Consider the following 27,738-nt stretch of genomic DNA (forward strand, 5'->3'; position numbering starts at 1 on the left):
TGTTTAGCAGCAGACTGTTTAGGACAAGCCTTGCTATTCTCCCTCCACTGGGGTACGATCTCCTAAGAGCGTTGCTTTAGGAAGCACATTTTCATAGAACAAGCTGATGCTGCCCATCCTGCAGCCCTTCCTGCTCCCAAATCTCTCGAGGCAGAAGCCAGGTTGGCTAGTACGAGGGTGCCCTGCGGAAGGTGTACAGCCTTTTCCGTCCTTTTGAGGATAGGGCAAGAGTGAAGCAGGCCATACTCATACCTTTCAACCTCCTTAGGTTTAGCAGCAAACTCCAGATTTCATACTTGCAATCTGAAATCCTTAAAAACTTGAGCAGTCTTAATAACCACTTCTACACTTTGGGAAGTATTATACAGGGCCAGTGTTCACAAATCAGACACGTTCTCGCCAAAATGCCATTTATTGCAGTACCTTTACAGGGCATACAGATAACCAAATGTTGCAAATTCTGTTAGACTCGTATTTCATTTGTAGCACTTAAATAACACAGAATGTCATGTTTGTTTCACAAACTGTCAGTTTAGACCACCAAAATATACAGTTTTTTTTTCTTTCCCCCTACCAAGGTTGTGAGGTACAACTGAAGTTTACCACTTTATCTTTCTGTGCTTTACAAGATTTTTTTCATAGATAGTCCTATCAAACAACATTTCTACATTCCTATACAAAGCAAAGAATTACAGCTGAAATTAACACCATCTGGTTGTTGCATTAACCTACAAAAATTCATTCAGTTAAAAAAAAGAAAGAAATAATGGACTTCATAGTTTTACTTACAAATAGCCAGCTACATATATGCACAAGTTTTCCTTGAGCATAAAAAATTTTTTGAATCAAAAAAGTGTTTTTTTCTTGGGTTTGTAGAGAAGGCACCAATTTTAGCTGCGTAGCAGCACAAGAACATTTTTATACTTCATTTAAATTACTCAAATATTTAAATTCCACTGTTAATGTGCAACATTTGTATCAACTGTTGCAATATTCTCCAATCATTCCCTCTGGCTCAAGAATACAAATATTTCTATCAGTTGTAAAAACTCCTCCAGCCCCCCAAGCCTTCTGCTCCAGGTGATAAGGAACTGAACTTGCAAGAAGTTAACTGAAGGCAGAGCAGACGTAAGGCCTGTGCAGAACACACTTTTCTTCTAACCAATTTTGAGACACTCTGGAGAACTGCAGACCCTCAGTGAGGCCTCAGTGCCTTGCATCTGAGAATACATTGACCATGAACAGCTTCAGGCAGCCAGACTTTCCTCTGGAGGTGCTTCTCAACCTCTTCTAGTCTGACATCCCTAGAGCTGCTTGTCTCCTAAGTGCAGGAACAACTGAAGAGGGCATTCTAGAGACACGGAAGTCAAGCGTGCCAACTGCTGTATGTATTTAAGGCCATCTACGCTCAGCCTTCATCAAACTTGTCTCAGATGCTACGTCTCCCTACTCCTTAGCTGCGAAGTCATGATATGCTGTTTTCTACCTTTTACCCCTGTACGCCAAGGTATCGTGTAGTACAGATGACAGACCACGTTCTGAGGCAACCACTGTAAACAGTGCACAGAGAGGTAGGTGCTAGAACAAGTCATTAGTTAGCTGGTGACTGCACAGTAGCACGGCATAATAGAATATATAACACAACAGCCAAGCCTAGATTTGGCATCTAAGAAGAGGGAAGGTTTGGGATGGGACTGTTTAGAAAAAAATATCCCTTTCTTATTTAAGCTCAGAAGGAGCAACAGGGGACAAGGATAGTCCAATGCTATTGGTAAAATGCATTCTCCACTTAGTTTTGGAATCTTGCAAATACTAATACAAAACAAAAAAAATGAATCAGCTGTTTAGGAGCTAGTTCTGAGTACGGAACAATATAATGTGATCTTCCAAAATATAAGTTATTTTAAACCACGTGACAGTCATTTGCTTACCCTGCCCCTCGATACTTCCTTTCACTGGAAGTCCTGTTTGTCTTGACGTTTATAACCATTAAGTGCTCCAAATATGGCAGCTAGAAAGAGCTAGAGAATTGCAATGTACCAAACTTCTGCCTAGAGCAGAGATTTGTTACACTTACGAACACATCTATGAGTTAAATAAGAAGGATCCCTGCTATATGGAATTTGAGCACTGTTAATGATTTATTCTTGGCAGCCCTTTCCCTAAGTATCAAGAAATTTATACATACAGTGCTCCCTTATCTTCTTCCCACCGCCTGCCCCACCAGTCTTTAGATAAACCAATGCAAGTTGAGGAGCTTGCAGTCCCACTTCTGTTTAAAAAAAAAATCAAATGAAAACAAAAAGTTGTGCAAGAAAGCAGGGAATGTTCAGTGTATCCAGATCTACTTTGTAGTTAAAAAATTTCCAATGGCAAGGTGGTTAAGGGTAATACCCAATGATCATATGGCTTAAGTTTAATGCAAAGCGCACAGAGAGGTCCACGTGCAGGGAGAGAAGAGTCCAAGAAAGATGGAGTTAGAAGTGTCCTAAAGATCTGTGTTTATGCATAGAATTCTTCTTGTTTATGTGGTTTTTGGTATCCTCCATTTGACTGTTTTGGTTCATCCAGTGAATAGCTTCCTTCGTCTTTCTTCTTCATTCTGTACAGCATAAATACAACTAGAAAGACTGCGAACACCAGACCTACTACTCCTCCAGCAATAACACCTAAAAAGAGGGAAAGGCCACAAATTACTCTAGATATCATGCCAGATAATACTAGTATGATTCTATGCTTCCATGTTATTCCTGACAGCATGGTCCACGGCTTTAAGACTTTCAAAAATGAATTTATCCTTCTGTGCCACAAACCTGTCATTCCTCCATTACCACGAGCTTTCTTATCTATACAAGGCAAACTTATACAAATAGATCTGTCACTATGCCATGCCAAAGCATGATGGATGGAACAAGGCTATGCTGTCCGGCATTATTTTTCTTTGACTCAGGCAGCATCAGAATAGTTTTACAGTAATTTGAATTGAGTGAAAGAATAGGTTTAAACGAAAAATTCCAGATAGCCTAGAGGTGGCCACTTTGCTATTAGCACATTAGTATTTGCTTCTACAACACAGAATTATGAATCATCACCCTCATTTCAGAGGTCTGATGTAAAAGTCTTGCCTTCATGCTCAGGGACCTACTTGCAGAATCAAAGCTTCTGCTTCCTGGAAAGACTCCTACAAGAGCCTGCCTTTACTACCAAAAATCTAGAATATCAAGTACCTCCAAGAACTTCTTTTTTGTCCATTATTCCTGAAGCTCCTGCTGCTTTGGCATTCCTCTCAGAGTCAGCTGGCACTTCAGAGTTCTGGGTGGGGACCAAATCCTCATCTTTAATCAAGATGAAATCTCCCTGTTGGGACATACACAGCAGGTTATTCGTGTTTCTCATGTCTGTTACTGGAGACTTTCCACAGCTTTGCATTTTTTCAGCTAAAACCCTCCACAAAGGTAACATATTAAGGTGATCATTAGTTCTGACATATTACCATCCCTTCCTGCAGGCCCAATTTACTATCCGTTACTACAGCTATCTCCCTGAAAAGGGTGTCAAAGTTCTTAATCCTCACCGGATCTCCAGAGCCATCTTCAGAAACCTCCCCATGTACAAGAACTGCATCGTCAGGAGCCATCGTTGTGGGGGCTGCAGTAAAGTCTCCCTCATGATGGATGGGGGAGTGGGGTTCAAGCACATCTTTAGTGTCCAGCACATCAGAGAGAGGGGTATTAGGTTCCACGCCATGGACTGTGCTTGAGGCTTCTGAAGGAGTTACATGAACTACCAAAGGAAAATGAGTAGTGAGACTTCTCATTGTTGTTATAACAGTGTCATTTATTGGTTTCTCAGCAGGTGAGTCCAGGTTGGATACTTCATCCTTCACAGCTACAACTGGCTCCTCTGTCACTACACTACTGGTTGCAGATGGAGATACTACTTCCTTTTCAGTTCGGCTCTCAGTCCCAGGAAAGAGCTGTTCATTGAAATCCATTGGTATTGCCAGTAACGAGGAATTAGTTGGTTCTGATGGGATATTCCAAGTGGGTGACCGGTCTGTCAGGGGACCTGGAAAACCAAAATATTATGTTTGACCAGTGTAGAGACCTAGCAATAGTGTATTCAGGACATCTGTCTAAGTGAGGAAGCCTAACTGGTGAAGCCAATTTTAGGAATAATAGTTCATTTTGTAATTCCTTATCCTTTTCAGTGGCGTAAGGAAGGGACAGACCAATGTACTATTTAGTAATACTTCATTAGTCATCTGTTTTCCTCCAAGGCATAAGCACTAGTCTGTCTGTAGACAGGCCTACAAGGACATCTGTTATTCAGTATGCTGGCTGGTCAGGATGGTTATCTGAGTCTCACCCCACAGATCTTTTTACGTGATTTAGAGTGGTCACCCATATTCTCAACACCTTTAGCCATTGATGCATTTGGCATTGATTTCATGGTCTTACTCCTGGAGAATTTCAGCTACAGTACAAACACACGGCTGAAGGCAAGCAGAAGGATACCACGTTTAGTTTTCAATAGCTTGCTATATCCCCAGTAATGTCTCCTAAACTGCAGGGTTTTACATTCAACATTGCATGCCAAAGGTGTCTCTCATGCAGTTTAGTAATCATTCTGACAGACTTTTTCTCCACCCTAAAAAATTTTTATTCTGCTTTTAAAAAATTATGGCCCTTGGGAACTTGCACATCTGATGACAGATAAAACTCGCACTGGATGTACGTTGGCAGCTAGTGGTTTTACACACCCTCAAATGGTATCTCCTAATAACTCATAAGTGAGGCAAAAGGCCCTCATGTTTTCTCAGTCCCATGAGTGCAGAACCACTGTAATTTCATAACATTCTGCAAGTGATTTCTCATATTAGTAGCAACATGCAGTAGAAAATGTTTCTGTTCCCTTTCAAATCTCCTACAACTCATGTTATCATTTTCTGCTCATAGCTGAAGCAGCACAAGAAGAATAGATTAGGCTCCTTCTCTGTTCTCAGTTTTCATATTCGTTAAAGGGGGGTATTTTTCTTTTGGTCAGGATGTACATCAAAATCCAGGGTGCCACATTCTAGAAAAATATCAAGCACGATCAAGTACAAGTGCTAACAACTCACCTGCACCTGAGCCTGAAAAAGCATCATCGTCATCACCAGATGAATCAAGATCTTCAGGAGGAAGGTTCAGATTTGTAGTTTGCTTTAAAGAGGGGAGGAAAAAGCCATGTTATTGATGAGATTACTTAAAGTAATCGTGTCGCTGATGCAGAGAGTCCTCTAAGGGCTCCTGAACGTTACATCAACTTTCTTTGCTCAGATTGCATTTTCTTATCTTTCTTCACTCCATCCTCCCCTTCCCCAAAACAGTAGTTCTGATTAGTCTAATTTGTATTGGGAAGGTCAGTCTTACTGTCCACCTAAAGTGCTTCCAGGATACACTTGCTTTGGGAAAGAAGAAAGCAGAGAGATGCATCTTGGTAACAGCCAATGGTTGCATTGTGAGAGGACTGAGCACTCTGGCTCAAGTTCTGACTGCTCACACCTTCAGTATCTGTCAATGTCTTCATCTGTGAATTACCTCATTATTTCTAAGGAAAAGACAAGAAGGGGAGACAAAGTGTTTGTTTTTGGCTTCTCTGCTTTTTTGTGCCCCTAAAACAGTGTTCCCATCTCTGAAACCACAGCATCTAACTGGAAGTAGAATCAGATTCCCTTTTTTAAATGTTGACTTTCAGATTAAGTCCTAAGATAGAAGTCTGCCCTTCCTGTGGAAGTATATTGCCCTGAGCTTTTTCCATTTAAGCTTCAAGCAGAACACTAACAAGTACAGAAGCTGAACTGCTGAAATAAGAGGCTGAACTCGTGTTCTACAGCATCACTTTTTCATAACACACTGCTCAGAGCTGTTCAGGATATCCAAAGAAGAGAAAACTAAATAAAGCAGAGGTGTTGGCTACTTTATATAGTTACCTTTCACATCAGTATAATACTCTTGGTTCATGACTAATGCCAGATTTATTTCTGCAGGATTATCATTATCTAACCAGTAGTTCCCCATTCTCAGATTTTAAAGCGTAACCCTGCAGTTGTTTCTTCGGAATTTCACCTTTCCTCAACCAACAGCATTGCCAATTTTCCAGAATTTTGACTTCCACACCATCCTCAAAATGCTACAACCACTGGTTTCCAGCACTGTCCAATTTGCAAGTTTAGTAGATACTGTATTGTCATCCAGCCTGGGTCAGGTTCTGATCCTGGATTTATCAGAATTATGAAGTCTCACTTTACCAAATAAAAAGAGCATACACTCTAACCAGTTTGCACTCAATGAGCTCTCTCATTGTCAACTTAATTGCTTAAATAGCTGTATTTATTAACCTTATATCCTTTGCATTTTTTTAAGGTATCGGGTTTGTTCAGTTTTATCTTCTCTTCTTAATAGCTTATCCATCCCCCACATTTCTGGAGAACAACTAGTTTCTGAGGTAATTGACATGTCCATCACACCTTGACAAGGCTTGATCTTTTTGAAGACATATGCTAGTTTCTGCCTGCTTGTTCATATCCAGAATCTTACCTGTTCTATGAAATGTGCCTTATCAGCCTGGGGAAGAGAAGACTGAGGGGGGATCTGATCAATGTGGATAAGTACCTGAAGGGAGGGTGTCAAGGGGACGGGGACAAACTCTTTTCTGTTGCCCCATGTGACAGGACAAGAGGCAATGGGCAGAAATTGAAGCACAGGAAGTTCCGCCTGACCGTGAGGGGGAATTTCTTCCCTGGGAGAGTGACGGAGCACTGGAACAGGTTGCCCAGAGAGGTTGTGGAGTCTCCTTCTCTGGAGATCTTCAACGTCCACCTGGATGCAACCCTGTCTCCCATGCTGTAGGTGACCCTGCTTGAGCAGGGAGGTTGGACTAGATGATCTCCAGAGGTCCCTTCCAACCTTACTGATTCTATGGTTCTATGAAATCATTGCAGTTAGATGATTAAAAAATAGTTAAACATTGCAGGACTCTGGTTGCTGCTTTCCTTATTCACTGTGATTGTGGCAGGGGGAGAGGGGAGCAGGGGAACATACTTCCCCAGGTTTCTGCAAGCATTTTTCCAGAGTAATTTCTTCTTGCCCTTGAACCTTTTGTTTAGTGGTCTGTCATGAGGTAATCTGGATTTTTAGATTTGTCCCTGCTTGTCTGCACTGTGCTTTTGCACTCACCCATGGAAACTAGGTCAGACAAGTACTTCCTGTATGGTTTCCTTTCGGTGTCTAAGGTCAGTGAAGAGCTTCTGACTCATACAGGCTGATCTCACTACACTTTCCATATTCTTTCTTCACCGAGAGTTTGTACTCCTAACTTCAGCTATAAAAGACTGCCAGGCTTCCCAAACTCTTCTCCCTTAAGCTTCCGTCCCAATAAGTTCATAACTGAAGCCAGACCTCAAAAACAGCACCATTTTCTCCCCCCCCCTTTTTTTGCCATTTTCTCCCTTTCTTTCATAAGCAGTTTGAATGTGAAGAGGGATGCATTTTCCTCTCAATGGGAAGATACCATCTTGAAGCAGACAGAAAGCAATTTCTCCACTTCTTATTAAAGAAAGACACTGCCAGTAGAGTCTAAAAACTAACACCACACTCCCTTAGTTAGGATCTCTTGGTACTGGGAGAGGAGATTAATTTACATCCAAATCTGAATCCTTGGGGGTAGCTCATACAGGAGCTCATAGGCTTGAAAGGACTGCAAATTGTCAGGAGATTAAATATCAACTCTTGATCTTGACGAGCAAGCCAGCACCTGTCCTCCTTTCAATATTAACGAATGAGGCTTGTTCAGTCATGCCACACTTCCTTCCTCATTATCCAGTGAGTTCAGCAAGCTTACTTACCTCCTTGCATTCCCTCTCACTCCTCAGTTTTGAACCTCCTCCCAGGCTGCTGCATGTTATGCTTCTCTATGGCCTTTGTCAACTACCCGTCTGAATTGTAGTTTAAAACCTATACTTTATCAAAAATAGCTTCAACACATGGAGGTGCTCCTCACATGGAGGTACTCCTCAGAGAGGCAAGCTAAGTGTAGTACAATCTAAATAAGCAGAGATCTGTTCCGTTCCAGAATAGAGTTGCCTGCTGTTTCTGTCCCTTTAGGATGGCTACTGTAGTCCAAGAGGGCAACTGAAACATGTTTCACAATTAATAAAGTATGCTTTCCATAGCACTGTATAAGAACTTAGTAAAAGTTTCATTAAAGGTGTACATTTACTAGTTTTCCCAAAGAGTTTGTGCCCAGGCGCTCCTTTGGGAGTTGCCTGATCTCCCTTTGGCCAGGCACTTTGAGGTCTGCGATCCGACAGAAAGGGACTTGCTTAGCCTCAAACACTTGTCAGACAGTATAGAACTAGCCACATGTGTTTTAACAGCCAGAAGATCCACAGTGATCTAACTTTAAGACATCACTTAATTTCATGATAGAGAAGCGCTATGGAATACTTGCCTAATTTATTCAATGATACAGTTCACAGAATCATAGAATGGTTGAGGTTGAAAGGGACCTCTGGGAATCATCTATTCCAACCCCCCGGTCAGGCAGGGTCACCTAGAGCACACTACACAGCATTGTGTCCAGATGGCTTTTGAATATCTCCTAGAAAGGAGGCTCCAAAACCTCTATGGGCAACCTGATCCAGTGCTTTGTCACCCTCACAGTAAAGAAATTTTTCCTCATGTTCAGTTGGAACTTCCTGTATTTCAGTTTGTGCCCATTGTCCCTTGTCCTGTCGCTAGACAACACTAAAAAGAGTCTGAGTATGTCCTCTCTACATTCTTCCTTCAGGTACTTATAGACATCGATAAGATCTCCTGTTAGTTTTCTCTTCTCTAGGCTGAACAGGCCCAGCTCTTGCAGCCCTTCCTCATGTAAAAAAATGCTCCAGTCCTTTAATCATCCTAATAGCCCTCTGTTGGACTTGCTCCAGTAGTTCCATGTCTCTCTTGTACTGAAGAGCCCAGAACGGGACACAGGACTCCCGATGAAGCCTCACCAGGATTGAATAGAGAGGGACAATCACCTCCCTTAACCTGCTGGCAATAGTCTTCCCAATGCACCCCAGGATACCATTGGCCTTCCTGGCCACAAGGGCACATTGTTGGCTTATGGTGAACTTGTCCACAAGAACTCCGAGGTCCTTCTCTGCAGAGCTGCTTTCCAGCTGGTCAGCCCCCAGCTTGTACTGGTGCATGGGGCTATTCCTCCCCAGGTGAAGGACCCTGCACTTCCCTTTGTTGAACTTCATGAGGTTCCTCTCTGCCTATCTCTCCAGCCTGTTGAGGTCCCTCTGAATGGCAGCATAGCTTTCTGGTGTACCAGCCACTCCTCTCAGTTTTGTATCATCACCAAACTTGCTGAGGAGGCTCTCTGTCCCACCATTCAAATCACTGATGAGTAAGCTGAACACGACTGAACCCACTACTGAGCTCTGGGGACACTGCTAGCTACAGGCCTCCAGCTGGACTCTGCACTGCTGATCACAACTCTCTGAGCTCTGCCTTTCAGCCAGTTCTCAATCCATCTCACTGTCCACTGATCTAGCCTGCACTTCCTGAGCTTGCCTATGAAGATGTTATCGGAGACAATGTCAAATGCCTTACTGAAGCCAAGGTAGACACTGCTAGTCATCCCATTGTAGAAGGCTATTGGTTAAGTAGGATTTTCCCCTTGATGAATCCATGCTGACTGCTCCTCATGACCTTCTTATTCTTCACATGCTTAGAGATGACATCCAGGATGAACAGCTCCATCACCTTTCCAGGGATGGAGGTAAGACTGACTGGTCTGTAATTTCCTCAGTCCTCCTTCTTGCCTTTTTTGAATACTGGAGTGACATTAGACTTCTAGTCTTCAGGCACCTCTCCTGTTCTCCACATCCTTTCAAAGATGATTGAGAGTGGCCTAGTAGTGACATCTGCTAGCTCCCTCAGCACTCGTGCTGCATCCCATCAAGGACCATGGACTTGTGGATGTCAGGTTTTCCTAACTGATCTCTAACCAGATCCTCCTCAACCAAAGGAAAGTCATCCTTTCTCCAGACTTTCTCTCTTGTCTGTAGCATCTAGGATTCTGGAGGGCTGGCCTTAGCAGTAAAGACTGAAGCAAAGGCAACATTCAGCATCTCTGTCTTCTCTATCATTCATCACCAGGGCCCCTGCTCCATTCAGTAGTGGGCACACATTTTCCCTATTGATGTTACTGATGTATTTGAAAAAGCCCTTCTTGCTTGATATCCCTGACATCGCTTGCCTCATTCAATTCCAAATGGGTCTTGGTCTTCCTAGTCATATCCGTATACACTCTGACAACATTCCTATCATGCTCCCACGTGGCCTGTCCCTGCTTGAATCTTCTGTGCATTTTCTTATTCTGTTTGAGTTTTGCCAGGAGCTCCTTGTTCATTCATGCAGTTACATAAAGACTACACTTCTTGCACCATAGACCACAACTTCTGTATAAGGATGTAGGGATGAAAGGCAGTAAGCTTTCCTTTTGACACCACAAAATATGAGCAGTGAGGAAAGTTCATATTTCTATAATGATCTGCTGCTGAAGGATTTCAGATAGCAAGGTTAACACAAGATAATGACTCAGGAGAGCATCAGAAGGGTTTGAACCAAGAGGGACCATACTGTTCAGATAACAAACACCTACCTTATGGTCAGAGCTTTTCCATGACCTTTTATTGCAGCTAAATTTCACCAGTGAGATTAGTCAAGAGGATTAGGGGTGACAGAACACAGACTGAATCACCAGTACTTCTATCATACATGAGAGCTAAAAATAAACTCTAGCTTAAACTAAGGTTGTTCTACAGACAACTCTGAAATATTTTAGCTCAAAATATTATTCTCAGGCTGTTAGATGTAATCAGCTACTGTGGACATGCCCTTAGAAGTCAACTCCATCATCATCCAGTTTATTTTTCAGTGTACTAGGACTATTTATGAATGAGTTGCACTATAATTTATGCCAGAAAGGTTGAATGAACACTTAGAAGTTCAGGATGTGGGTCCTTTGAAGGATTATCTTTGTCAGAAGCCTGATGGCATCTTATGTATTCCAGTCAAAAAGCTTTCGATTTTGATGTTGAATCCTCACTATGTTGCTTTTTTACAATTTAACAAGATCATAGTCTTTTAGCTATTTGTTAAAGGCACAGCTCAAATAACTGATTAAAAGTACTTGCTTTACCCAGGGAAACCCTGTCGCTTTGCACAGTAACATTTTAAACAATATGTTTCGTATACATTGACCAGTTCCCACTAACTGGTGGAGACCCTCTTCCCCAAGTATCAAAGCAGCCTGTTGAGGGGAAACCTTCTGTAGATTGCTAGCCTCTGCTCTGTTACAGAACGATAGCTATTCATTTCTGCTGGGATAACTAGAAAACTGTTTAGTAGGATCTTCAATTTAATCAAGAGTTGGCCAAGTCTTCAAAACTCATTAGTGATATTATTGGCTCCAGAAGTCTGACACACTCTGGATTTTTTTTTTTAAGGCATCTTTTCTAACCATTCTTTATTCTTCCTCTTGGTCCTAATCCTGATACATGAGTTATTCTGTTCTTATTCCAGTGAGCTGCCAAGGAGTTCCCTTCCACTAGAGCACATAGCTGAAGTACTGTCTCATGATGAAGGGGAGATTTATTAGACGATCTCACCCCACCCAAACTGGGAACTACATTTCTTTAATTTAAAGTCATGATACATGTAAAAGGAAGCAGCTTGTTTCAAACTGTTCTTTGAGGTAAGCAAAAAACATTGGCTTTGCCACAAGCTGGTACAAGCCCTAAACTAGATTAAGGATGATTTGTATCCCACTCTTACTAATCCCTATTAGTGATCAGTCTATTACAGGTATCAAAAATACTTGAAATCCTCCTTTATCTGAATAATGCTGTTAAATTTGCACATTTATTTCTACAAGTAGCAAATTCTTCTCATTCAGCTGAAGAAGAATGAGTTGCAACGAGCTCTCCTGTCCCTGACACCTCCCTGGGTACCCTGCAAGATTCTTCCAATATTATGGGAAGCAAGAGTAGTGATTTCCTGTCTTGTTTAACAAGACAGATAAGAGACAAGCATTCACTCTTTAGTTTGCCTGTTGAATATTACACTGGTGTGTCTGGAAAAGATTTGCACGGGGATTTGTAGAGTTCCAAAACAAACCTAAATAAATGTTTGTCATTCACCGTTTTCTATATACTGAAGAACAGAGCTAGTCACTAACAGAATTGCTATCTGAAGCAGAGCAGCATGAGGAATCTCTAATATCAAAATATTAGTGTTACTTGTGGGAAGACAAAGCTGCCTGCTCAGAGAAATTTTAGCTTAGTTAAACCTTGATATTCTCCAGTTAATATCTCAGACATGATTAACTTCAGTGTCAGCTGTCCATGGTCTCTAGGCAACTTAGTTGGTTAAAGAAGGAGGGAGGGAGGGAGAGTCAGACAGAGAGAGGCAGAGAGAGAGAGAGAAAGAGAGATTAATGAAGTAGTTATCTACCTAACCTACCTGCAGTTATCTGCTAAAGAAGCAGACTAACAGCACAGGCCAAGGAACAGAAACACAGCTAAAGAACTGCTAAGAACTGCCCACAGGCTGGGACTAGGCTCAGGTAGTACTTTTATCCCCTCAACCCTTCTGATAAAGGCTGTTCAAAGCATTACAACAACTATACACCTTCTCTATTTCAGATGTTGCCCTCCTGCTGCCCCCAAAGGAGCTACTGCTCTGCACCAACAGGCTTCAGCATCCCCATCCATTCAAGTATCAGCTTATGTCAACTGGGATAAGACTGGTCAGTGGCTCTCAGGGTGTTCTTCTCAAAGGGAAGGGATCAAACAGGGCTCTCAAGTGGAAAGTAAAGGATGCTCTTTTGCTCAGTAAGGCGAACATTATTAAAGCAGGACAAGGTAAGTATGATAGTTAATCTGGATGCTGCTTCACCATGCCATCCTTAAGATAAGGAAATCTAGAAAACCTTGGTTGAATTGAGTTCTTATGGGTTTCCTATTTTTGGCTAGTGCCCCAAGAAGGGGACCATGTTTGAGGGAGAGATCCTAGCTGCAACAGCAGTTGTTCTGGTTTGAAGCATGAACCACCATCACACAGTAGCTACTTCTGAGCACTCAGCTTTCCAGGCAGCAAAATATGTACTCAACACCTACCCAAAACAGGACTAGAGCTTTTATGATTTATTCCACTATGGGTAGAACAGACCAAACCATAAACTATGCCCACTACCTGTTAGGCTTTGATCTCCCCTTTTTGTGAAGTTTCGTAGCCACATCTGTAAAAACATTTGCTGATCCTTTAAACAAAATGCAATGGCCAAGGAAGAACATCAAGTGGGTTTGCCCTTTCTCTGGCAATGGATGCTACAACTTGGGACTAAGGCACTATCTAGATGCTATTCTGTACCCCCAGCAGCTACAGCGCTAATAGTTTGAGCCTCACTCGACATGTACGACAGTCTTGCCCAATCAACATTATATTTTCTCCTTACTGTGACAGGGCAACTTTTTAATTAAGCAAAGCTGAAACACAGTAATCAACATGCCAAGACTGAAAGTGAACCAGCTTGTCACCATCATGTTGGGTTTCACATTCTGCAATGGGGCCCTTTAAACTGTTGTTCACCCTGCCTCCTTCCACAAGGACATGTACCTTCATGCCTTCTGTACCATCCCCTGCGTAGCTGTTTGTGCAGTCTCATGGTGAACCAGACCAAGGAACAGGTCTAATTGAAAAAAAAAAAAAGAAAAAAAAAAAAAAAAAAGAAAGAAAAACAGAACCAGAAAAAGAACCCAACATGCAAAGAATTTTCCAGCAGGACCAGTTCTCCAGTACTGTTTGGCGCATGAATGCACAAGTGTTTGTCTTGGCACAGGGCAGAGCACAGCAGCCGGGGCTGCTTAGGCACTTTATACAGAATCATAGCCTAGGTTCTTTGGATGCTGACACACAGTCACCTACCCCACAGCACAGGGGCAGTAATATTTCCCCTGCCACAGCCATGCATTATGGAAATGGGCACCATCACCCTCAGGCTGCAGGCAACATGCAAATTGGAGGCTGACTCAAAGGGCTGTGCAGGTTTACACAAAAGGAGCAAGGAGAGAGGTTTCAGGGAGAGTTCTCTTCTGCAAAGAATTTGTTCATGATGGATGAGGTTTGTTTCTAAGTCAGACAACGGTGCTTTAAGTTGTCCCTGGCTTCCTAGACACAGTTGCTTAGTCACAGCAGCAGAGGCTAGATGGAAGCCTTATGCAGAAAGACAATAGTACTTCTCGTGTCTTGGGCCACCTAAACTTTCCCAGAGGTCTGACATCATTGCAGTTTTAGATTGGACAAGGAACATGCTGCAAGCATTGTACTTCCTTCAGCAGAAAGGGCTGAGCACTGCTGGGACAGTAGGGCTATTGACACCACAGCCGGGGAAACTTGTGGCCACTCAGCACACACAGCATCCACAGCAATGCATCACTTGAAGGATGAGTCCTTCACCTCAACTCTGACGCAGAACAGCTGAGCTACTTCCCTATTCTCTGTCGGCAAACTCCAGCAATGTCTCATCAGTCCTTCAGCAATATAAAGAAGCTGAGTGAGAATCTGTGCTCCTGCTGTTTCATCAGGAGGCTGTGTCAGACAGGTATGTTACTACACGCTGCTTCACTCATGCCAGCCTGTTATTTCTAGTCAAGCCATACAGCCCATGCTAGTGACTGAACCTCAGTGACAGGTCAACACATCCACAAATATGGTGCACACAAGCTTAATTTAACTCTGTATCAATGGCAGGTGGGGGTTGTTGAAATACGGTCAAGAGTGGGATATCTTTTGTCTCCCAGGTTCAAAAAGCCTATGTTTTGAAGATGTACTCTAATGAGAAGCTCTTTTCCCTGCAGCTAGTCTCACGAGAAGCAGCCAGTTCAGTTTTGTGCCACAAGAGCTTTTGCTTAAAAAGCTTTCACTGCAGCTCTTTAGCATACTTGTTAGTTCAGTCATTCATTTGTTCAGATAGCATAAGAAAGCCACAGTCAATGGATAATCTTAAAGAGTTGTACAAAGCAGGTGTAGCTCAATGAGACCACACAACTAACAGCACCAGTTCATTCTGAAGAATTAGTTCTAATCTATTTCAGCTAGCTTGAGAAACATGTAGTGAGCCAACTATGCCAAGACTGGACAAATCTAACTTGTCTTAAAACTCAGTGACTTCAAGTCACTAGCACTAGTGACAAGAGTCACCTTAATTTAAGGTCCCTGACCCCGCTTCCTCCTCCTGCACTAGTTAGTCACATACCCTCTGGCTAACACATATTCCGATATTGCCAGCTCACAGGCACGAACAGTGTCTGCAGAATACGTGCAGCCCCTGCTATGGGGTTCAAGCACCCCGAGACAAATGTTCAGCAATTGCAGACACTTAAATGGAGACTGAACTTTGTAACGTTGCTCTTCAACACCTGTAAACACAGTGACCTTAAGTCTTCAGTAGTAGTCCCTGTCAGCCACTTATGTGGCTCAGCCTCAGCCACTTGTTCCCACTCCTGCATTGATCTTTGTTGCCATAAGCAAACAGACTGGCCTGCATCTGCTTGCAAAATCTTTCCCTTGCCCCACCTCCATCCACCCACTCACTCTGTTTTACAACACTGAGGACTGTCACTAGAGTGAGGCTTGCTACAGATTCCAAGACTTCCTGGCAAGTGCAACAATCTGCTTCGATGTGTTACCCTTAGACTGCCTAACTGACATTTGACTGAACATATGGGTTACAGAAGCTAGCCCCAACAAAGCTAAGAAATAACACAGCTCCCAGTGAGGCAGATCACTTAGTATATCAGCTCTTCCTTCAAATTTGGTCTCTAGCTATATTTACCAGAGAGCAGTGGACGTTGTGTACCTTGACTTCAGCAAGGCTTTTGACACTGTCTCCCATAACATCCTCCTAGGGAAGCTCTGGAAGTGTGGGTTAGACGAGTGGACAGTGAGGTGGATTGAGAACTGGCTGAAAGGCAGAGCTCAGAGGGTCGTCATCAGTGGCGTGGAGTCTAGGTGGAGTCCTGTGGCTAGTGGCATCCCCCAGGGCTCAGTACTGGGTCCCATCTTGTTCAACTTCTTCATCAATGACCTGGATGAGGGGGCAGACTGCCTCCTCAGCAAGTTGGCAGATGATACCAAGCTGGGAGGAGTGGATATACACCTGAGGGCTATGCTGTCATTGAGAGAGACCTCAACAGGCTGGAGAGCTGGGCAGAGAGGAACCTCCTGAGGTTCAATAAGGGCAAGTGCAGAGTCCTGCACCTAGGGAAGAATAACCCCAGGCACCTGTACAAGCTGGGGGCTGACCTGCTGGAGAGCAGCTCTGCAGAGAAGGACCTGGGAGTGCTGGTGGATGACAGGTTGACCACGAGCCAGCAATGTGACCTTGTGGCCAAGAAGGCCAATGGTCTCCTGGGCTGCATTAGGAAGAGTGTTGCCAGCAGGTGGAGGGAGGTGATCCTGCCCCTCTACTCAGCACTGGGGAGGACTCATCTCGAGTCCTGTGTCCAGTTCTGGGCTCCCCAGAACAAGAGAGACATGGAGCTACTGCAGAGAGTCTAGTGCAGGGCTACAAAGATGATCAGAGGGCTGGAGCACCTGCCCTATGAGGAACGGCTGCGAGAGCTGGGCTTGTTTAGCCTGGGGAAGAGAAGGCTGAGGGGGTTCTTATCGATGTGTACAAGTACCTGAAGGGAGGGTGTCAAGGGGATGGGGACAAACTCTTTTCAGTTGTCCCATGTGACAGGAGAAGAGGCAATGGGCAGAAACTGAAGCACAGGAAGTTCTGCCTGAACGTGAGGGGGAATTTCTTCCCTGTGAGAGTGATGGAGCACTGGCACAGGTTGCCCAGAGAGGTTGTGGAGTCTCCTTCTCTGGAGATCTTCAAGGCCTGTCCGGACGCAACCCTGTCTGACATGCTCTAGGTGACCCTGCTGAGCAGGGAGGCTGGACTAGATGATCTCCAGAGGTCCCTTCCAACGTTACTGATTCTATGACGCTAGTCTCAGAACTTGTAAATCAGCCAGTATCTTTATTTTTCCCATTTGATTCTGTCTGCTTCCAGTAGGCCTCTAGCTTAGACTGAGTAATGTAGTCTATGTGCCTGCATCTCAAGTGGCTCAGTACCTTCCAGCTTCTCCTGCTGCTGCTGTCACTGCAGAAAAGAATACAAGCCATCAACATTGTGGGCACAGGAGAGGCAATTCAAGCACTTTGATTCTACAAGAGCACAACCCGCTTTTTTCAGCAACTCCTTTCAGGAAGTCTCTGCTCATAAATCCAAAATGTGTCTGTAGGAAAGTGTGGCATGTTTTGTGGTCAGTGTTCAGATTAGGCTACTGGCATGCTCATAATCACCCTACTCTTCCCTAAACTACAACCTACATATTCCTCCCAATGCTGCCTCTGAGCAGCACCAGGAAAACATGTGCCTCTGGTCCTAGGGAAGCCTGTTTCCTGGAGGCATATGCCACCTTGAATTTGGCTGGTGAAACCACTACACATTTCAAATGAGCTCCATGCTAGTTCTTGTGATCACTGAACTACTAGGAACAACACTACAGCTGGGTGAATGCTCTAAACTAAGCACTTCTGGAAATCACTTCTGACCAGCTGTCACACTGCATGGTATGAGTATGGGGAGAAGTTTGATCTACTTCACCTGAGGAAGGGAAGCCAAAAATGCAACCAAGAATACTTCCCACCTCCAGGGGTTATCAGGCAAGAGCAAGTATAACAGCCTTTGGCATCTGGACACATAACTGGGAGAAGATCCAGGGTTCTCATCCTAATCCTGGGAGTTTCCCCCTTCCCTTCTTGAACTCTAGCAATCACCTCATGCAAGACACTCTATGGAGCAGAGAGACAAAGCTGTAAGATCTTCTTGAAGTACCACAGAAGCATTTTCACTCTACTAGCTATATACCTCTACCTTTCTGATTTGAGCAAACTGCTTGCAGTTAGGCTAGTTCACTGAAATTCAAGTTTCAGATGAAAACCCCTAGTGTATCAGACTAAGGGTTTACTGGCAGTAATTTTGGCTCCTACCACCTAAAAAGGTATTTCAGCAGAATGACGACCTCACAGTTCTGAAGTCACTAGAGCTTTCAGCTAAAGTAGGTTAGTTGATAAACTTACATAGACTTCGTAAATCTGCACTCAGTTTTACAACAACACAGCAGCTGACAGGATATTCTGATTGCTTACATAAAGTTAGAGCGGAACATCTCAGACTTAAGGTTTTCTAGGAGGACATACCCTAGAGCAACAGCCTGTGTGCACGACAAAGGTTACTTTGTATTTACTGACACTTCAGTGGCTGGCACATCTGCCAGGTGCAAGGCCTGCTGCTCTGTAGCTCTGCTTTAGCTTCCTAGCTGATCAGCTTTTAGGTCACCCTACAGGATATATATCAAGTTCTTCGTATCATGGTGATTAACTTCAGACTCAAAAACCCAGGGTTCTACTTTCTTTACTGCTTTTGTAAACTCCACATTTGTCTCCAGGGGGGACACAGTGAAGTCTCCAATGCTTGCAAAACAACTTTTTTGTTGTTTCTAACAATCTGCATCTTCCACACATACAGTCCAGACATCTGTGGCTTTTAATGCTGTATTTGATTATAAATCTCATATCCAGCTCCTTAGTTACAGCAGCACTACCACTTCTTTTCAGGCACATCTTCATTGAAGTGCTGATTGATAAGGGAACGGGAAGCATCCAGAAAGAGCTGCCTGGCTCGGACAGACATTATCCCAGTCTCCATTTCACATGTGCATGCCAGATGGCAGAGCCATTCACACTGCACTACCTGGATCCCTTGGTGTTGTTATTGGCCAGTCTGCTACTGCTTGACTATTTGCAAGGGAGTCATAGAAGTAAATTAGACTTCAGTAACAAAATGAGCCAACAGCTGTCATTCAGCAACTCTCTTCTGACTGGGGCACACTTACTATACCAAAGTTTTGGCCTGTACTAAGAAACCATGTTCTTGCACAGCAAGATTCACATCAGTCAGCCACAGACCTGTTGGGAAGAATCTTGCAAGCTCAGTCATCAGCCAACACTGGACATCATGCAAGCAGCTTTGGATTTTGTCTTCAGTCCAATGGAGGAAGTTTCTGCACCTTGGCAGGTCTTACACTCACACAGCACAGTTAAGTGTACATTTTTCATTTGCTCTATGCCTCACCATTTCCAGTTCACTTGAAAAAGTTTAATATGCGTTACAGGATGGAGTCAGCATTGACATGAAAATGACTTAACCCTTTCTCTATGCCCCGGGGCATGCCACCAGGTCTGTTTTAGTCACAGGATCTTAGAAGCATTGACTAAGTCTAGATTGTTTAACGTAGAAGTCATCTGTGCCACACAGAGGCAGTCACACCAGCATGACTAAGCCATACACAACAGGACTGAAACATCTCCACTAGATGCATGAGCCACATCTTAGGTTGAGAATACCCCGTGCCATCCCGAGACTCTTCCAAAGATGCACTTTCAGCATCATGCTGTCCTTCCACATAATCTTAGCACCCCCTGAGTGCAGGCGCCCATGTCAAAGAAAAACAGCATGCAAATGCTTCAGCTACTACTAGTATCCTTGGGATGAAAAGCAGGTTCAGTCAGCTGATCTTGGGGCACAGGCTACACATTTCATTGAATTATTCTAATGCAGAACATAATGCGGACTGCATGAACTCCCTTTGAGAAATATGCATGCACACAATCACTGGAACATATAGAAAGTGATCTACCCCTGCAAAATTGTAGTGTTATCAACTCCTCCTTGCCTCTTCTTGGGACTTCAGTGCTCACTGTGTTCAGGTTTACAGAGTTGATAATCCTGCACATAAGATAGAGTTTGCTTGTTTGCTTACTAGGTGTTGCTAAATTTAACTGTAAATCAGACAATAAAGCAGATTATGGAAGCTGGTTGGTGTACTTCCAAACTGAGTCATTAGGGTGTTGAAGTATTGTTCCAAAGCTGAAGCATCTGATGAAACCCTCCCATCAGAAATAGTCTTTAAAACTCTGCTGCTGCAATTATGCTCTAGTCACTATAGCTTTACTCTAAGAAATGACCATTAGATATTTCTTGACTAAATGCCTAGTGGATTAAACTAATTGACTCTGATCTAGATCCACTCAGCTGAACTGTTTAGTATTGTATCTGTAGAACAGAGCCCTGAACAAGAGATTGTTACAAAGGCAGGACCAACAGAAGAGCTTCTCTGTGATACATCGTACCAGATACTGTGTTCAGCCACCTCATGCCTTCATTTTGGGGTGTGGGGCTTTTTGCCCCTTCTTCTCCATGGCCTAGCTTCAGAGCAGTCACCAAATCCTTTGTGGTAACTGGAGTCCAGGGGGAAATGTTACTGCATTTGTAAAGTCCAAATGCTTTCCTGCCTCTAATGGGCAACTGTGAGGCTTAATAAGCTGTGATTTGGGCATCCTTTCATTTTACACATCTGTTTTGTGGAGAAAACAGACATCACTAAAGCCACCTCTGCTAGAGCACCAGGCATGAAGACAACTCATTAGAGTAGCATTAAAAAAATTACAATTCAAAGTGAAGTACTTCAGCGCCAAGTCACTCCTAGCACACGTACTTTAGCCCAAACCAGTTTCTGGTGGGAATAACTTCAGAATACCTTAGATGCTCCCTCACAATAGATAAAATTAACTCATAAGACACTGCTCAAACATCACTTTTAGTTAAAGATATTTCATACAGAAATAACTTTTGAGTCTACTCAGCGACTATAACTCTAGTTAGCACAACAGAACTCTAAAGAAAATAGAGTACAAAACACTGGAGAATCAACTTATGGACTAATACCAATACTATGTTTGCAGTGTAACATCAGAGGCCTCAGCTGATTTTACACAGGATTTCTCATGCAACTGTAACTGGTTGTCCTATGTAGAGCCCCAAAAGGTTCAGTTTTCAGTGGGAGAGTTATGATCTTTTATTGTGAGCTTTCACTTTCTTTTACTGCATACTGCAGTCTTTACAATTTCATAATATTCAGGATCTGGTGCCAGAGACCCACTGGCTACATACACACTAGTAAATTAAACAGTATCAGGGAACATCCCCGGGCACTGGAAAACCATAATCTAAACCATCAAATTGTCAGAATGATCCCCGGCACAGTTTCAGGTCTTGCCAACCAGTACGCCCTCAAATAATGTGCAGGAACATTTCCCAGTAGGTGATTTGGATGCAGAAGGTGGTGAGGATGGAGGGTGTTAAAGGATGTGGGGTGTTAAGTGATGGGTAAGACAATAAGTTCTGTTGTATGGTTGCAACCCTGTGACATTTTGGTTGGCCTCAGGACAGAACAGTTCCCAGCCTGTTGTACTTACTGGAATAGGTATAATAGTGAGTCCTTAGATCCTTTTTACTCTGTTTGGCTGACCACTCGGGAGGAGGAGACATACTGAGCATTTAGCATCTTTTCAGTTTCAGCTGTAACAACTTTAATTATTCAGGATCACATCTTCCAGCTTCTGCAGCAAGAAGCTCATGTATCAGCGTGACTACAGACTGCAGACTGAGGAACTTTTAACAGGTTATTCAAACACACTTCACAGCAGAGGTGATGCTGCTGGAGGATTAAGCTAGCAGCTTTCCTGTTCAAGGCCATGAGTCAGTTGATGTAAGAGCACGATAGCAGAGCACTCCTTTGCCACTGCCCAGACATGCCAGAGTCAGCCTCTTTTGTTCGGTGCTTTGTTCACTGATGGGAAAATAGTCACAATCTAGATGATTCCTCCAATAGGACAGAAAAGAGATTTAGAATTCAAAGCTGTCTAGCTGCAGGCTGTTTGGCAAGTTTCGGTGCAAGCCTCACTACCACTTTTCTACTGCACGTAGGTGCCACTTACACCCTGTTCAAGCTGGTGAAGTGGACAAATCTCATTTGGCCATCAGATCTGCCAGTGCAAAAGTCTCCTGCAGTTGCAAAAGCACAGAGTTGGGAGGAAAAATTTCACCTATATTATTACTATTTGTGTCAGACATGAATTTAAGTAAGTTCTGCAGTTCCTCTAATTGGGGCTTTTACTTCTCTCTACCTCAACTTTTTGACGAGAGCAAGTCTGGACTCTGTCACTAAACTAGGTTACCTATTTGTATCAGCTGCTCAACAGGGTCTTCTCTTCCACAGAGATGCTCTTACTCAGACTGACATCCTGGTAGACAGAAAGGCTGCTCCGAGCTCCTGCAGTCATGCAGATGCAGGCATGTAAAGCTCCTAGATCACTCATTCTAGGTGATGGCACATGTTAGGGCACATAGTCTCCAAATCCTGCTGTAAGCCAACACCCAGAGAGATCCATATTGGTCTCAAAGCATACAACCAGGTAATACAAGCCACAAAATATCTGCTTCCAGCCTATGCTATCTAGATTTTAAAAGGTACATAACTCACCTTTCCTTTGAGGCATTTCAGAGCCTTACCCTGCCAGTCCCCAATGAATTACAGATTCACTGCTGCTGCTTATTTTACCTAACGGGTAAAGGTTGCAATCTACAGAGCAATGTCAAGACTACAAAAGGCTACAATGAAGTGGTCAACAAGATGAGCGACCTGTTTAATATCTGTCATTTGCTGCAGAAGTTTTCAGTATGGATAGGTTTCTGTTTTGGGACAGGAAAGAGTCAGGTAGTTTCTTCCTGCAACACTGTAGCTGCTGGTTCTGATCCCCAGGGAGCATGCCAAGGCTCCTTACCAACATAGCCACAGCAGTAGCACCACAACACAGCTTCACAAGAGCTCTCATCTGGAAATTGTTACACTAATCACTGCTTGCTCTCCAGATGGTAGACTGGCTCCACTCTCCCCTGCCCACCTCTGGTCTCAACACACAGTCCACTTTTCTAGTAATCCCTAGATGCAAGGAGCTGGGTGGGAGCTGCTGACTGGCTCTGTGAGGGTATGTACTGCCACCAACATTATAAACTAATTAGTAGAGCTTTCCTCTGTTTGGTGTGGGACAGTCAGGGTCTGCAGTGCAGGCCAAAAAGCATTTGGCATTCCCTCCTTAAAACTTGAATGGAATTCAAGTTTCCTTCCATTTAAGGTGCCATAAGGTCCTCATCATGTGGCATAGGTAGACAAAAGGGCAACCCATTCTCTCACTATGGCTTGTGTCCACCCAGGTGATGGAGCCAAGGCACTCAGAAGCTGCTGCATGAGCTAGGCAGTATTTTGCAGAAGGCTGACAGGAGCCAGTGCTTAGGACTGCCTACAACCAAAGTCAAGTCTGTCAGCATGTGTTGCCATAACAGGCATATAGCACATTGCCATCACAGCATAACAAACCAAGAACATGCAAACAAAATCCTGTAATTCATGCACACACAAACAGCTGTTTCCTTCAGTAAGCCCTAACGTTACAGGCTGGAGCATGACAACAGAACAAAGCCTCCATGAAAAGCAAGATTTGTATAAGTATTTAAAGTTGGTTGGCAGGCAGTTTCCCATCTTTTATTAGTGTCCCTTACAGAAGGAGGAGGAAAAAAAACAAAACCAAAAAAAACAAGCAAAAAAACCCTACATGATTAGCCCTACTTCTTTTGCATAATTTGGTCTAGTCAGGAGTCATTCTGTGATAGCAACCCTGAAGAGCATCCAATCATGAGAAAAAGCTGGAACATTACAAAGCAAAATGAAAGGACACTAAAGTGAACCACTTGCAAAAATAAAGGCTACAGAGAAAATGGTACCACCACACAGCATGGCAGCCAGATCTCTAAACGAAGTATCAAGAGCTCTTCAACTGATCAATACCCTGAAAAAGTTGCAAACTAGAAACCTAATGAGAAAACCCATGAGTTACAACACCTCCATGACTCAGTTGTAACTACAGCTTCAGTGACTCAACAGGAAGTTCGGTTACCAACTTCATCCAAATCCCACCAACACACTGGTTCCCAACCAGTAAAGCTGGCCTCACTGGTGAGACAGGTCTCAGCAGTGACATACAAAAATTACAGTCAAGCATGGCAAGGAGCCCAAGCTAACAGACTCCGTTGGACCCATGCCGGTTCCATAAGACCCAGAACATATTGACTGCAGCCAAGCACTGCTTGAGAAACTGAGCGGTTGGGAAACCACTGCATTAGCAGATGTTGCTCCACAAGAGTTGCTTGTAGGAGGTCCAAATGTTATCTCACCTTTCTGTACTGTGAAGCCTCACCTCAACTTTTCCACTGGCAGCTCCACAGCAGAAAGTGCACTGTCCCAGGTTTCTAGCCAGACCAGATAAAGCTTGTTGCTGCAGTACACCAACAGCCTAGAAGAGCAGCTAACATAGACACCTGTTAACAAAACTGACACTTAGCACTGGAAAGGAGACAAACCTCTCCAATCTTTACCTTTTAGAGTATCTTCTTAACTTAGAAGAGAAAGGAACCTAAAAGAAACATCAGAACTCCTTGTAACATTGGTCATGCAACTTCCACTTTTCAAGTCCACTGCCAGTATCAAAGTCTAGGAAGGAATAAAGATGCCTCACTTCTAATCTCCAAGTAAATAATGTCTTTAAATACTATAATGTTCTGATTCCATCTTCACAGCTCATGATTAAAAAAGAAAAAAACATCTATCTATGCTTCTGCTTATATTTCTCAATTCAGATTGCTGATACAGGACCCAACTATTCTCTCTGCTACAGCCTTTAGCAGAGCAAGGCTATGGTATTGTTTAAAGGCACTGATCCAGATATACTAGAATAGGAGATAATTCTTGTTCTAGCTGAAAGTTGGTGTTTCCCACTGCTTAGTTAATTCTCTTGGCACTGAAACTGTCTAATTTGTTCATTTCTGGAGACAGTTACCAAAAAGTTTCACACAATAAAATGGCTATCACCTCAAGTTAAATCACTCTCAAGCAATTAAGACACTAAAATTAAGGCATTCCCTTATAGTCAAAACAGGATGTAGTGAGAGCCTGGACATATCAACTCACCTTGAGGTAGACATAGCAGGGCTGGTCAAATAATTGCTATCTTCAACTTCCCTGATTACACCTCCATGAATATGAGATGTGGTAAGAGCTTAGGCACTAGCACACATGTAGAAGACACCTACATTAGATGTCTTAACATCAGCTGAACATTGTTCTAAGAGTTGTAGTGCCAACTGAAGCACCGTATGTCTCAGCAACCACATCAAGCTCCAGGTGCCTTGGAATCCTGCATTAATAGCTCTGAGTTCATGAAGAGAAGACAACATCTAAGACAAAAATATCAAGCAGCAACAATACTGAAGCACTGTAGTTCTACCATTGAAAACAGCTCCTCAGGAAAGAAGTCCTGTCTTTCCTTTCCCAAGAAGCTCCATCTTCCATCCACTCCTATAGCAGGCCCTACTAAAATTGAAGATCCTTAGATGCCAGATGACATAAACAATTGTGGAACATCCCTGTCAAGCACTGAGATGTTTCAGCTGGACACAAAAGCCATATCAAAAAAGGTTAGGACAAAGTGCTACACAGGCCACCTGGAGACATCTAAGCACTAGCAATGCCAAATACATACTTAAAATGCACCAATTTTGCTGCTAAAACAGCAGCCTACATTTCAGGTTAGTGTACTAGCTTAATTTTAGAAGGCTTACAGGTTTCTTGCACGTGCTGCAACTTGTCTCAGGTTGTTAGAGAGGATTGTTTGGTTTCCAGAAGTTTCATAGTTCTGCCATTAGAAATGTTAGTTCTTCTAACTCTTCTATAACTGAAAGAAATTTGGAATAAAAGACTGCAAACTTGCATCAAAGTCTCCTTATATAACAGAAATGGCAGCTTATTTGTCTCTGCTCCAGTCAGAGTTGACCAGACATGATAGATTCTCTATTCTACTGACAAGTAGCTATCAGCAAGCGAGTGTTCACATGGACAAGTGCTGTTTATAGTGCTTGCTAAATAGAACTAATGTGATGTTGTACTGTATGTACTATAGAAGAAAGTGGTTCCTCCTTATCCACTGCCTACATGTTTAATAAGCAAGCTGGACTACCTAGCTTCTACTAATTAGTTTACATTCAGATAGGAATGACATCACCTTTGGAATAGGGTTCTGCCTGCCCTCCTAAGCTTGTGTTAGCAGCCAGCACACACTTCAACAGATGAAACAATCACAACTCTGTTTTCCTCAAGATACCGGCTAGATTGTCCACTGCCCTCCTGCAACAGGCCTATGTATCTTGGCTCAGCTAAGCAAGGACATAATGGGCACCAGTTTGCAGATGTTTCCATTTGAGAGTATAACCATATTAATCCATTATGATGCATCAACCTTCCCATTTCAAAGAAGAAAATGTGGGTGCCCACTAAAGCCACTGGTTCTTTTACATACAGGAGAGTAATGGTAAAAAACTTGGGCAGGGACTTGTGTACAGTTGGGCAGGGTAAAGATTATGCTGAGAGACAAGCACCACATTAGGGAGTTTGGTGACAGCAAGTATCCTCCTGTGCTCCCAAGTTGAGCACAGAGATATTACCACATTTGTCCTATTGTTATCATCAGACCTGACACTCCACTGAAGCAGGGCTCCAGACTGGAGGTGGAAAAGCAAACATCCCTACTGCATACCTTTTAAGTCCCTATTCCTGCCCCCACCATTTCAAAAAGGGCAATTAGTTTCATACAAGATGTTTTGAGCAATAAAGTGCTATCTTGAAGAAGATTAGAAATTCCTTTAACTGTTCTTGCAGATAAGACTAGTTGGAAAGAAAAAAAGATGTTGCTTGGTCACTTGTTTTTGCTCATTACTTCTGTGACAATATACATAGACAACTTATGCAGCAATAGCCAAGGGTCAAGTGATGTGCAAGAGGCAGTGACACAATTTCCAATAATCAGACCACCAACAACTAAGCACAATCACATCAATGCTCCTAACACCGATCTTGTGCACGCAGAAGACTGTGCAACATCATTCTACTTTCTGTGCCCAATGCTGAGTTCTGCCACTTGATATAAATGCATAATTACTCCAGACTGGTGGGAAAGGTAGTTATGTCTGTGTCACTGACATTTCAACATGGGAAAAAAGGCCACGTGATCCACAGAAGGGAAACAACCTCAGCGCTGAGTCACACAGAGGGCCTCAAGGACTTCTGTTCCTCCATGAGTTCACCCAGAACTTCCCAGGATCTAAGCGTTATCCAGGCCTGTGTGCCTCTTCCACAGAAGAAAATTTCAGACCAGCATTCACCCTGTCTCTAATGAGAAACATTTATCATGGGGGGATTTCACTCAAATGCGCTACAGGGGCTGCAGGCAAATTGTTTTTTATTTATTTATTTTATTTAGTAGAAAGCCTAGAGTTTTCAGAATCGTAAGTGTTGAGCAGAACTGTTCCCACGAAGCAGGACTGCTTACACTCACATGCTTGTCATTTTTAGCCATCTCATGGGCTAACTACTCACTGTCACATGGTCCAGAAGGGTACATATCCAGATCTGCACCTAAAGTTCAGATACTGAATGGTACAGCAAAACTACAGGTATTTTGAGCTTAAATCCTCCTGCATACTTTGTTCTGCTGCTCTTTATTCAGCTATTTCTATAGTTCACATCCCCACAAGTTTCAGACCATTCCTTTTCAGGAAAAATAGATGCCTGTT

At 43.2% G+C, this 27,738-nt stretch overlaps 1 protein-coding gene across 2 annotated transcripts in view; it reads right to left on the minus strand.

The window, feature by feature from the left end:
• Window positions 1-393: 393 nt before the first annotated feature.
• Window positions 394-27,738, minus strand: part of SDC1 (syndecan 1) — a 29,022-nt gene continuing 1,677 nt past the window's right edge. For both annotated transcript variants that reach the window (XM_062571180.1, XM_062571179.1), the window contains 4 exons: window positions 5,123-5,204; window positions 3,575-4,068; window positions 3,228-3,357; window positions 394-2,669 (listed from right to left, as the gene is read on the minus strand). In XM_062571180.1, coding sequence (XP_062427164.1) covers window positions 2,503-2,669; window positions 3,228-3,357; window positions 3,575-4,068; window positions 5,123-5,204 — 873 coding nt within the window. In that variant the 3' untranslated portion in view covers window positions 394-2,502. The remainder of the gene's footprint in view (window positions 2,670-3,227; window positions 3,358-3,574; window positions 4,069-5,122; window positions 5,205-27,738) is intronic.

This window comes from Rhea pennata, chromosome 3 (assembly GCF_028389875.1).
Source record: "Rhea pennata isolate bPtePen1 chromosome 3, bPtePen1.pri, whole genome shotgun sequence".
NCBI lineage: Eukaryota > Metazoa > Chordata > Aves > Rheiformes > Rheidae > Rhea > Rhea pennata.